This window comes from Carassius auratus, unplaced genomic scaffold, assembly GCF_003368295.1.
Source record: "Carassius auratus strain Wakin unplaced genomic scaffold, ASM336829v1 scaf_tig00028738, whole genome shotgun sequence".
Classification (NCBI taxonomy): domain Eukaryota; kingdom Metazoa; phylum Chordata; class Actinopteri; order Cypriniformes; family Cyprinidae; genus Carassius; species Carassius auratus.
The window spans coordinates 60,200-71,886 of record NW_020525718.1 but is presented as its reverse complement, the minus strand read 5'-3'; the positions used below and the strand labels follow the sequence as shown (position 1 = coordinate 71,886).

Sequence of the window (11,687 nt, the reverse complement as noted above, 5' to 3'; positions counted from 1 at the left end):
TCTAGAGAAGCTCTTATTGAGAATAAACAGAGGTTTAAATGTTGTTATTTGATTCATTTTAAGTCACCATTGGTGGACAATGTTTGGTTTAGTTGGGATCTTGGTCCAGGTACTTTTTGTGTTAGCTTAGGACAGTGTCTGGAAATTACATTGAAATAACATGAGTCTAAATCTAACACATCCTGAGTAAAAATTATGTCTAACTGAACCTCAAATGATGTTGAAAATATTTCCAAGGACAACTTTTGAACTAGTTTTTAACCTTGTAAGGAGGTTCTGTGAACATCTATATCGGACAATGCACTTTGAATGGAACATATAGCCTACAGTATGTTGGATTCAAACTGGAATGATACTGTGATGTCCAGTTCACAGGACACTTACGTTGGAATACAAATGTCTGAAGCCATAAGAGAAACATAATAAATGTGCAGAGCAGGGGGTGGAGGACTGGAATTAAGACCCGCTGTTTTAGGTAAGCTAAAACATGGAGCAAAGATGGAAACAAAATGCCATCAAATCGTTTCGGAAGACAGTCAAAACCTTCAGAGGTACATTCATATAATTAATTAATACATATATTAATTTGAATAATTCCCTTAGCACTCTTTTACAACCTCCCTATTGCCAAGTAAGACCTTGATTAGCTGGTTCACATGCGTTTAATTGGGATTGGATCTAAACCCTACAGGACAGTGGCCCTCCAGGAGGACGACTGTACACCCCTGTCTAGCCAAACCAATCGAACATCATCCCTACAGAGTTAATTTATCTAACCATCACCTAATGTTACAGCACATGGCCTTGTTCAGCATGCAGAAATATCTGCGTTCATTACTTCAGACTACAATATTCTATCCTCAGCTTTTTCTCCACCTATAGCTGGTGTGTGTTGAGCACACTGGTGCCCAGGGCCAAAGCTGGGGTTTGTGGGGCCTATAGGAAGAGACATTGGCATCTCTCTTCCTCGCATCCATGTGGCTTTTTAAATCTGTAATCTCTTACATACGATAACTATACCTTTCACTCTGTCACTCGGGTAATAATTTAGATCATTATCTATTCATGTGTTTTGTAGCTTATACAAGTGTAACCTTAAGACAGTAATTTTACAAATAAAGGCTACACTAGTTTTGAATGTTAACATTTAAGGGTGACATTGCACCAGATCACATTCCATCAACATATGCTTTGTTAGGACTATGTGGAAGAGGACAAAAATGCAGTATTATACTATCATGAATTTAACATTTGTATTTTTCCTACAGCTTGAATCACCATAGTGAAATCACTCTACAATGACACATCTTCACTTAAACCTTGCAATGTTCAATTTAAACAGACTCCTATTGAACATGTTACGTGTACTTACTATTATAATAGGCTAACAATTAATGGTTGCACTTTATTTTACAGTACGTGTACTTACATATACTTATAGTGTACTTACAGTGTATTTATCTAAGAAAGTTCTGGTAATACAAGGTAACTACATAGGTTTAGGGGTAGGTTCAGGGTTAGTACCTAGTTATTACATAGTTACTGTAATGACTATATTAAGTATATAGAATGTACATGAGGAACAGGACTGTAAAATAAAGTGCTACCCAATTAATTATGCATAATTACATATGAGTTACCCTTATCCTAACCCTATAGTAAGAACATGTAGTTAGTTAATATTACTCAGTACCTAAATGCATAAGTACACTGTAACAAGGACTGTAACAAGGTAGAAATGCATTACTGAACTGCACATCAACTCATCAGTGCAGGTGCCAAGTCCTGTTGAAAAATGAATTCTGCATCTCCATTAAGTTGGTCAGAAGCAGGAAGTAGGAAGTGCTCTAACTGAACTGCAAACTGTCTTTGGTGTATCTGGAACTGCCCTTGGGTGGTTCAGGTCATATTTTACAGGTCACACTTTTGTTTTTTTTTGGATGGTTTCAGATCTGATGTGGACCCTGTCTGTACTGGTGACCCACAGGGCTCTGTTCTTGGTCCCTTGTTTTTCAGTATTTATATTTATCCTCTTGGTCAGCTATTAAGATCCCTTAACCTAAGCTATCACTTCTATGCTGACGATACTCAGATTTATATACATTCTCAACCTGGTCAATTTGTGGATATCTCTCATCTTTCCATCTGTATTTCTGAGATTAAGATGTGGATGGCTAAAAAATTTCTCTGTCTAAACACCTCTTAAACTGAAGTTATGCTCCTTGGCTCTCTCCACCAACTGCCAAATGCTGCTTCAATAGATCTTTCAGTTGATGGTGCTGCCCTAGAGCTACACAGTAAACAAAAAAAACTTGATGTTATCTTTGATGCCACTTTGTCATTCAAGCCTTTTGTCCAGAACACGGTTAAGACCGCATTTTTCCATCTTAGAAATATTGCACGTATTCGACCAATGTTGTCTTTGTCTGTAGCTGAAAAATTTATTAATTCTTTTGTTTTCTCAAGAATTGACTATTGCAATGCTCTCCTTGTTGGAGTGTCCAAATCCTCTCTTAACAAATTGCAATACTTGCAGAATCAGCAGCTAGAATTTTAACTGGGGCTAGGGCTGGTGACCATATAACTCCTGTTTAGAGGACATGCACTGGCTGCCTGTTAAATACCATATAGATTTTAAAATTGTAATGCTTCCATATAAGGCTCTGCATGGACTCGCCCCACAGTATTTGGCAGATCTTTTAACATCTTACACGCCAACTCGCAATTTACGTTCTTTCTTAGAACGGTCGAATCGGCCGAAAAACGTCCCATAGGAAATGCATTGCGGCCAACTTTGACGGATCTTAGCGCAGAGAGGGAATTTCGTAGAAACACTTAAATCACCGCATTTGGAGAGGCTATCAAGCTGTGCGAGAACCTACCCCAAAGTGGGGTATAAGTTGTACCCCTGGAGCGCAAGAGCCCCCCAAAGTTGCCCCATAGACATACTATAGTGAGGGATCGCCCATGAAACAGTATTTTTTTTCCTACTATGGGAAATTACATAGGGATTTTGCATTGAACATAATTCCGTATCACAGTGTCATAGAAACAAGGGGGTGGGCTCATTTTAATCAGCCAACCAATCAGTCTCTCTGGATCACTGTGAATCTATCAAACCACACCCTAGCAACCATATAGAGCGCCATAGCAACAAGCTCCATAGACTTCCATTGAAAAAGGATAAAATGAATAACTTTGTTTAGACTTCACAGAAACATGAGGGTGGGCTCGTTTGACTTGGGGCAGCAAATTGCTAATCACGAATCACCTTCAACACTTCAAAGCCATGCCCTAGCAACCATTTGGAGCCTAGCCATGCCCTAGCAACCATTTACCATTTGGTAAAACTGATATAAATACTGTTAGTTTTCTTACACAAACCGCTCGTTTCGTGTCTTAGGTCATCAGTGTGTACTTACGATGAGGAATTGTTTAATTTTGACTCCTCTGTGCATGCTCTTTGAGGTGGTGACCATAGACATCCATTATGTGAGTCACAGACAAGAACAGGTGGACCTAAAAATATTAAAATGGGAAATACTGTGGAAACAAAGAAACCTACAACTTGGATGTCCTTGAGGTAAGATAAAACATATCAAAATTTAATTTGAGAGTGAACTATCCCTTTAACTCTACACCTACCACCACACAATACAATTCTGCATGCACATACATTTTTATTAAATTTAGTTTTTAAGCGATCTGAATTATGACTACTCAATAAATCTCATCATAAACCACATGTACCTTGTTATATCAGTGTAATATTAATGCTTCTATACAAATTTGTATTCTAATAAATCATATAAACAAGCAGACATATAAATGAACATATCAAATTAAAAAGAGACTTATCTCTGTTTTAAGGATATGAATTTTTTTTTTTTATTTTATATATGACAACGTTACTAAAGCGGAACATACATTTTAAACAAGTTAATCAAACATATAAAACACATCGCAGTTACAGACATGTTTCTAAACCAAAGCAAATAATTCATCATACATTTTAATGGTGTGTTCAACCAATACTTATGTTTAGTGAGCTTATAAAACACGTTTTAAACATATTTAAAAAAAAAACTGGTCATTTACGCTGCCTTCTCAAAATTACAGACATGTACAATCACAATCATGCTGCTCACATATTTATAGATATTCAGACTTTAGCCATTAATACGTTTTAGGATAATGAAAAACACCAATGTCTGGGGGATGCCAAAATATCTCCAGTCCCCCAAAACCCACTCAGACTCTAGGGGTTAAAGAATATGGAAATAATTAATTATATAATGCCATTTAGGCTACTAAAGCAATTCATTCATTAATTCAAAAAAGTATTCAACATTTAAGTTTATCAAACTTATAAAACACAGCATTCTCTTCTTTAAAAAAAGAAGAAGAAAATTTTTTCTTATTTTAAATGTGATTTTATATATAGCATAGTATATAAAATAAACATTTCTGATGATACATATAAAAAATTATCCCTTACATTTTTTAGACCGCTAAGAGATGTCCAAACATGAATGAAATATCCCCAAAATAAAATAAGAAAACTTAAAAAATTTAATAAAATGTTTTAAGTTAAATCATAAACAGAATCTCACAGGTCCTAGTAGGGGTATTCTCCTGTATGTGAGACCTGAGGAGGTGCTTCACAGACCCGGCGCCGCGTGGGTGGCGTTCCAGACCGCATGATCTAAGTCAATGGGGTACATTATTTCAAAGCTAACATTAATGTAATGTTTGAATAATCAGTACCCCCACTACATCTGATGTCAATTGATTCTTAATTCAACAAAATGATAACATATATATTACCTATAATATTTTATTTCTATATATATTGCTTAAAATAAATCAAAGACAAGACAAAACCACAAGCAGGTTTTTACTTTTTGTTTTAAAGAAATGTTTTCATTTAATAATCTATCCTGTAGATTGTATGTGTACTGTAATGTATATTCAAAATGTATTGTTTCATAAACAACAAAAGATTAAAATGTGATTCAACATTTTATTTCAACAATACATTTTGAATATACATTCTTACATTGAAGTAGGTATAAATATGATCAAATTGCCGCTACAAACAATAGTAATGACATCACAAGTTATTGTCGTGGCAAAATTTAAATCAACTCTCATCAGCATAAGAGACAGACTCATTCTCAGGTATAACTAAAAATAAAGCTTTTATTCTTTGCAAAGAAAGTCAGACAGTCATACAACAACACTGAGTTCCTGTAGAGTGAAACCGACCCAGGAAGAGGGCAGTCCTCCACCTTATAGCCCTTTGCTCTTCCAAGGTTACACAGTCTGAACTAGGGATGCACAGATCATGATTTTTCATGGCCGATTCTGATACCGATTTTTTACAAGCAAACTGGCCGATTCCGATACCGATGTCCGATTTTTTTTTTTTATATTGCAACAAACCAGAAAGAAGGAAAGTGTGCATAAACAAGATATTTGGTATTTAATAGGCCAAACTTGCTTTTGGCTATTGAAAACAATAACTGTAACCATCTAAAATTAACAGCAGTAACTGCACAGTAAGCAGCCTACATTCAAGTTCAAGTTCAAGTCAAGTCTGCTTTATTGTCAATTTCCACATGTACAGTACATACATACAGAGAATCGAAATTACGTTACTCTCAGACCCCGGTGCATACAGATAACATTAACATTAAAGCCTAAAAAAAATAACTAGATCAAATATAAAATGTAGATACAATTATACAATAAGGGAATTATAAAAAAAAGACATATAATAAAAATAAAAGTTAAAAATAAAGTTAAATAAAGCAGCGCAAGGTAAATGACAGATATAGTGCAAATCAATGAAGTGAACAACAGTGCAGTTAAAAGATTTTTTAGTGCAAAAAAAATCACTTATTTAAAATATCTTAAGTCTGATTAAAGTGACAAGTGACCAAGAGCAGTTATTTAACGGACTGATGAGGTAGTTCCATGCCGAATGAGGTAGTGAGAGGTGAGTGAGCAGACCAATGCTGCACAAGTGACTCGTGCATGTCATCATATAATTAGTGTGTGTGGGGGGGGGGGGGGGGGGGGGGTTCATAGTTCAGTGGTGCCTGGGGAAGAAGAGGGGAGGGGGGGCAGGTTCGGGAGGGAGTTCAGCTTCCTGACAGCCTGGTGGATGAAGCTGTCCTTCAGTCTGCTGGTCCTGGCCTGGAGACTCCGCAGTCTCCTCCCTGATGGCAGCAGGCTGAAGAAGCTGTGTGATGGGTGGGTGGGATCATCTGTGATGCAGAGGGCTTTGCGGTTGAGACGTGTTCCATAAATGTCCTGGAGGGAGGGTAGAGAGACTCCAATGATCTATTCAGCTGCTCTCACTATGCGTTGTAGAGTCTTTCGGCAGGACGTGTTGCAGGCGCCATACCACACAGTGATGCAGCTCGACAGGATGCTCTCGATGGTCCCTCTGTAGAATGTGTACATGATGGGGGCCGGGGCTCTGGCTCTCCTCAGTTTGCGGAGGAAGTAGAGACGCTGTTGTGATTTCTTGGCCAGTGCTGCAGTGTTTTCAGTCAAGGAGAGGTCCTCTGTGATGTGCACACCCAGGAACTTGGTGCTGCTCACTCTCTCCACAGTCGCACTGTTGATGGTCAGAGGAACGTGCTGAGTGTGTGTTCTCCTGAAGTCTACAACAATCTCCTTCGTCTTCTCCACATTCAGAGAGAGATTGTTGTCACTGCACCACCCAGCCAGGCGGCTCACCTCACTCCTGTAGTTTGTCTCATCTTTGTTGCTAATGAGACCCACCACCGTCGTGTCATCTGCAAACTTAATGAAGAGGTTGGAGCTGTGTGACGGTGTGCAGTCATGGGTCAGCAGAGTGAAGAGGAGGGGGCTCAGCACACATCCTTGGGGGGCCCCAGTGTTCAGTGTGATGGTGCTGGATGTGTTGCTGCCGACCCGTACTGCCTGAGGTCTTCCAGTCAGAAATTCCAACAGCCAGTTGCACAGCGAAGTGTTGAGCCCCAGCTGACTCAGCTTGTAGATGATGAGCTGCTGAGGGATGATTGTGTTGAATGCTGAACTGAAGTCTATGAACAGCATTCTGACATAAGAGTCCTTTTTTTCCCAGATGGGTGAGTGCTGAGTGGACGGCAGTGGAGATGGCATCATCGGTCGACCGGCTCGTTCACTGAACCGCAGGCGCGTCTCCGTGAACAGCCGTGAAACAGTGATTCTGTTCAAATTCCCTTTAAAATCTTAAATGATTCCCTTTGAGCTAAATTGACCTGTTTCCCTTACATATTGTAACATAAAAGTTACAATGTACAAGTTTTGAATGTCACTGTATTGTATATTAACAGGCTTGCGATAGGGTGTTACAATTTTATTTTTTGTGCATATAAGAAAATTAATCCTGGATCATGTGATTATTGTAAGGTTTTTCTGATAATTGAATAAAAATGTATTTGACAAAAAAAGACTGACTTCAAACATACATCTTCTGTACTTCTGTACATAAAGTACATAATTATGAAATACATTTACTGTAATTGACCAAAAAAAAATTTTCATGTTCCAAAGGTTGTGGTACGCTTGTAGTTTCAAGACGAAGTCACTACAGGTGAAACTTTGTCAATAACTCCAATACTCTACAAACAGTGCATAATTATTCTTAGAAAAAAAATACTGAAATTCACAATGTTTTTTTTTTTTTTTTTTTTTTTTTTGGTTGCTGTACATTCGTAGAGACCAGATTGATTTACTATAGGTTACATTTTCACAATATCACCTTTACTGCTTGTATAGCACACAAATAATTTCATTAAAAACTAATTAATCAAAAATCACCTAATTCTCTTTACATTGGTAGAGACCAGATTGATTTACTAAAGGTTACATTTTCACAATATCACCTTTACTGCTTGTATAGCACACAAATAATTTCATTAAAAACTAATTCACCAAAAATCACCTAATTCTCTTTTTTCATGTTTTAAAGGTTGTAGTACAGTCCTAGTGGCTCTTGATTCTACAGCACATTATTTATATTTACATTGATTCATTTATTTGTGTACAGTGGTATATATGGTTTATGAGGACACAAATGTGTATAATATTATGGGTACTACAACATAAACATGGTTTATGAGGACACTTCCTGTGTCCCAGTAAAACAAAAGGCTTAAAAATTAATATATTAAAAATATATATTTTAAAATAATTGTGTACTGTACTGAATATATGAAGAAAAGGTATTGGCAAAATCCACCTGTAGTAAATCACTTTGAGTTATACACGGCTTAGTTTGGTAATGTTTTATTTTAAATGTTAGAAGTCAAGCAATCGGTGAAATTGTCAGATGATCCCTTATGCATCAAGCACTGCTTTAGCACATCAAAGCTTTCTCTGGTTTAAATTTGCTGCTACAATACACTTAAGGGTCGTACACACCGGGACGAATATCGGCAACGCGTTTTTTGTGTTCACACCCAAGCGATTTTCGCTGAGGATGAGCCGAGTGAACATGCAAATTCATTCCCTGACATTAGATGGCGCTTAATGTAAAACAGAAATACCCCGGTACGCAAGGTGGCGCTTGAATGTAAAAAAAAAAAAAAAAAAAAAGCACTAAAAAAAAATACTGATTTAAAATGTATATAATAAACATCTATTAGGGTAGCCAAGAAGTTGTAGAGCAGCCATAGTTTGTTGGGGTCTGTGGGGGGACCTGATGGTAGGACACCGGCAACTGCTGTGGAAAAAAAGCAGAAGAGGCTTGGCCAAACTCAGCATCATGCAACAGCTGATGTATTTTTAATTTGACCGAAGACTGTATGGCTGGGGACAATCTCCTTAGTACTGGTATCAAGCCAAGAGCAAACAAGTAATTTTCATCATTTTGTTGCTCTCTTCGTTGCTCTCTGAGCTCCTCTTTCTCTCTTCTGCGTTCCTCTTTCTCACTTTTCCTGGCTTCTTTGGATAAGAGGTACCGGTCCAAGAGGTCTAGTGTCTCTGGCCGTTTTCTTTTGTTTACAGTAGGCCTTGTCACAGTTGGGCTGGAGAAGTATGATCCTGGAGACGTGCTTGCTGATGCTTCTTCTCTGTCGCTCACTTCTTTTTGAACCACCACCTGGTCAACCCCTTCATCCATTTTTTCAGGAGAAATATTGCTGTGAACACTGTAAAAACAAATTCAGTTTACATCAGAAAACTTTTTTTAAATTAACACATGATAAAAATATCCAAAACCTTTTCAGGCATAATCTCATTAAATATGTCCTTAAGTGAAGTAACTTCATAAAAGAGGATTCTACTTGTAATAAGTCCAGGACAATCCAATAAAATATGTTTAACAGATAAGGGTATTTTACAAAACATGAAAAGATCTTCACCCTTAAGCAAAAAAGCATGGGTCATATTGAACTAGAGGTGTGATCCCATGGTGAACAGGGAACATGCAATGATATCATGTTAATCGATGTTTAATGTCAATGCATTATAGTAGAGCTCACACAGCTATGTATTGTAATGTTCTAATGATAATACCTTCGAAATTCAGGGAACTCCATGACCTTCATAAATTTCCACGGCTTCTTGTTTTTAGCAGCCTGTCCACTTCGGCAATCATCTTCGCGCTTTTTTCTTGTATATGTATCTCGCAGGCTTTTCCATTTCTGTTTTACCTCCTCCACTACAGCACACAAACGATGGTGATTGTCAAATGTTTGTAGGAAAAAATTACAAGCCTATGTACATGAAAGACAATTAAGTGAAATGAATCTCACCATCAAGGCCCATTTGCTGTGCAATACCACTCCATAACAGTTCTCTTTTATCAAGATTTTTGTAATCGCTGTCGCGTTTGTCATATAGTTCTTTATGTTCCGACACCAATGAGACCAGCAGCTCTACATTCATCTTGCCTTGCATCTTCTTCGTCTTATTTCTTCCCTGCAGTGTAGGCGCTACTTGGCGTATATCTCCGCCGTTACGTATGTGTGCTCGGCAAGACCGTTTTGTGTTTGAGCGCCCCCAAGTTGTGTTTTACTGTAACTTCAGAAGCCCCAATCTCATTGGTCATATAGTTTTTGACGAGGTGCGTCAAACCAAAAAAACGAACCCGAGGCTTTAAAAAAAAAAAATTATGCTTTTACGCGTGCCGTTTTTCGCATCGGTGTGCACACTCACATTGGCGCACTTTGTTTAGTCACGAGGTGTTAAACATCTGTCCCGGTGTGAACAGGCCTTTAGGCTGTTTTTAAATAATATTTTAACGTTGATATAAAGTTGTTGCATAATGTTAAAACTAATCGTGGTTGTGGTATCTTTGTAGGACTGACGAATAGAGTAGTGGCACACGAAAGCAAATGTCTGGCGAACATTGAACCTAAAACTAACTTTACGCCGCTGGTTTCTACGACTAGCGTAAAAACGTATTCAGTCTCCCAGGCTCCGAGTTCAATACAGTTTTCTTGATTTTCAAAAAGCGGTAATAAAGTCTAATTAAAGTAATAATGAAATCTTCTCAGTGTCAGTGCAGTTCCATCTCCATAAGAATTTTAAAACATGGATTTAAGACAATTTATTGATAGGTAACGTCTTATTTTTGCATGAAGGATTTGTGTATGTATCACAAATATTATTTACAGATGAATGCTGAATAAACACCAACCTCCTTGTTCCTCTGGTTTTATTCTCCTGGCTCCTCGTGTTTTATTCTCTGTGTTTCTGGTCATTCTCCCAGTTTCTGGCTCCTCGTGTTTTATTCTCCAAGTTTCTGGTTCTTCAGGTTTTATTCCCCAGGTTTCTGGCTCCTCGTGTTTTATTCCCCAGGTTTCTGGCTCCTCGTGTTTTATTCCCCAGGTTTCTGGCTCCTCGTGTTTTATTCCCCAGGTTTCTGGCTCCTCGTGTTTTATTCTCCAGGTTTCTGTTTCCTCGAGTTTTATTCTCCAGGTTTCTGGTTCTCTCGTGTTCTCTTCACTCTCCTCTTTAACAAACTCCATCTTCACAGCAGCAGATCTCAATTCAGATGATACTCCTCCAGATATTTCTGTTTGCTTCAAAACATAGTCACGACTGTGAGGATGAGAATATTACAGGTATATATATATATATATATATATATATATATATATATATATATATATATATATATAAAATATTTGCCATTGATTTAAGAACAAAAAAAAAAACAATTTACTTAGCAAATGTTGATAATGAAAAGAGATTTATTGAAAGAGAGCACGGGACAAATTAACATTTAAACTAGCAGCCCACGTCACTTTCTGAGTTTAGTGCTCAATGTGTGCGTGTCCGTCATTTTTTTCTGTAGCGGTCAACTTCCAGCGGATGGACATGGAGGAACAGGTAAGCACTATAAACTTTTATTCATAGTTTTTAACTGATATAACATTAGCTGTTATCAAAAAGGAGTAGTGTTTCGTATTTTTGTAGATTTTCTAATTCAATTTATTAAGTAAATGCTCTGTTTGGTTAATTAGCTCAAAAGCAATCTCAGTGGTGGTCTAAGGTAACGTTAACTCTTAAAATCTAATATATCGGTTTTAAAATATTTGAAATTTAACACGACAAACTATACAGTATAGACTTTCTAATTATTTAAACTTTAACTGTAGTAACCATAATTGGTTTGTTTTAATGTCTGCCGCTCGCTCTTGATGAAGCTCACACAAGTC

General features: G+C 37.4%; 1 protein-coding gene across 1 annotated transcript; it reads right to left on the bottom strand.

The window, feature by feature from the left end:
* Window positions 1-8,153: 8,153 nt before the first annotated feature.
* On the bottom strand, window positions 8,154-10,885 carry LOC113079620 (uncharacterized). The gene is made up of 3 exons (XM_026251864.1): window positions 10,664-10,885; window positions 9,538-9,682; window positions 8,154-9,170 (listed from the first exon to the last, which is right to left on the bottom strand). The coding sequence occupies exons 1-3, from the start codon at window positions 10,725-10,727 to the stop codon at window positions 8,663-8,665; spliced, it is 717 nt and encodes a 238-aa protein (XP_026107649.1). The 5' UTR covers window positions 10,728-10,885; the 3' UTR covers window positions 8,154-8,662.
* Window positions 10,886-11,687: the final 802 nt, after the last annotated feature.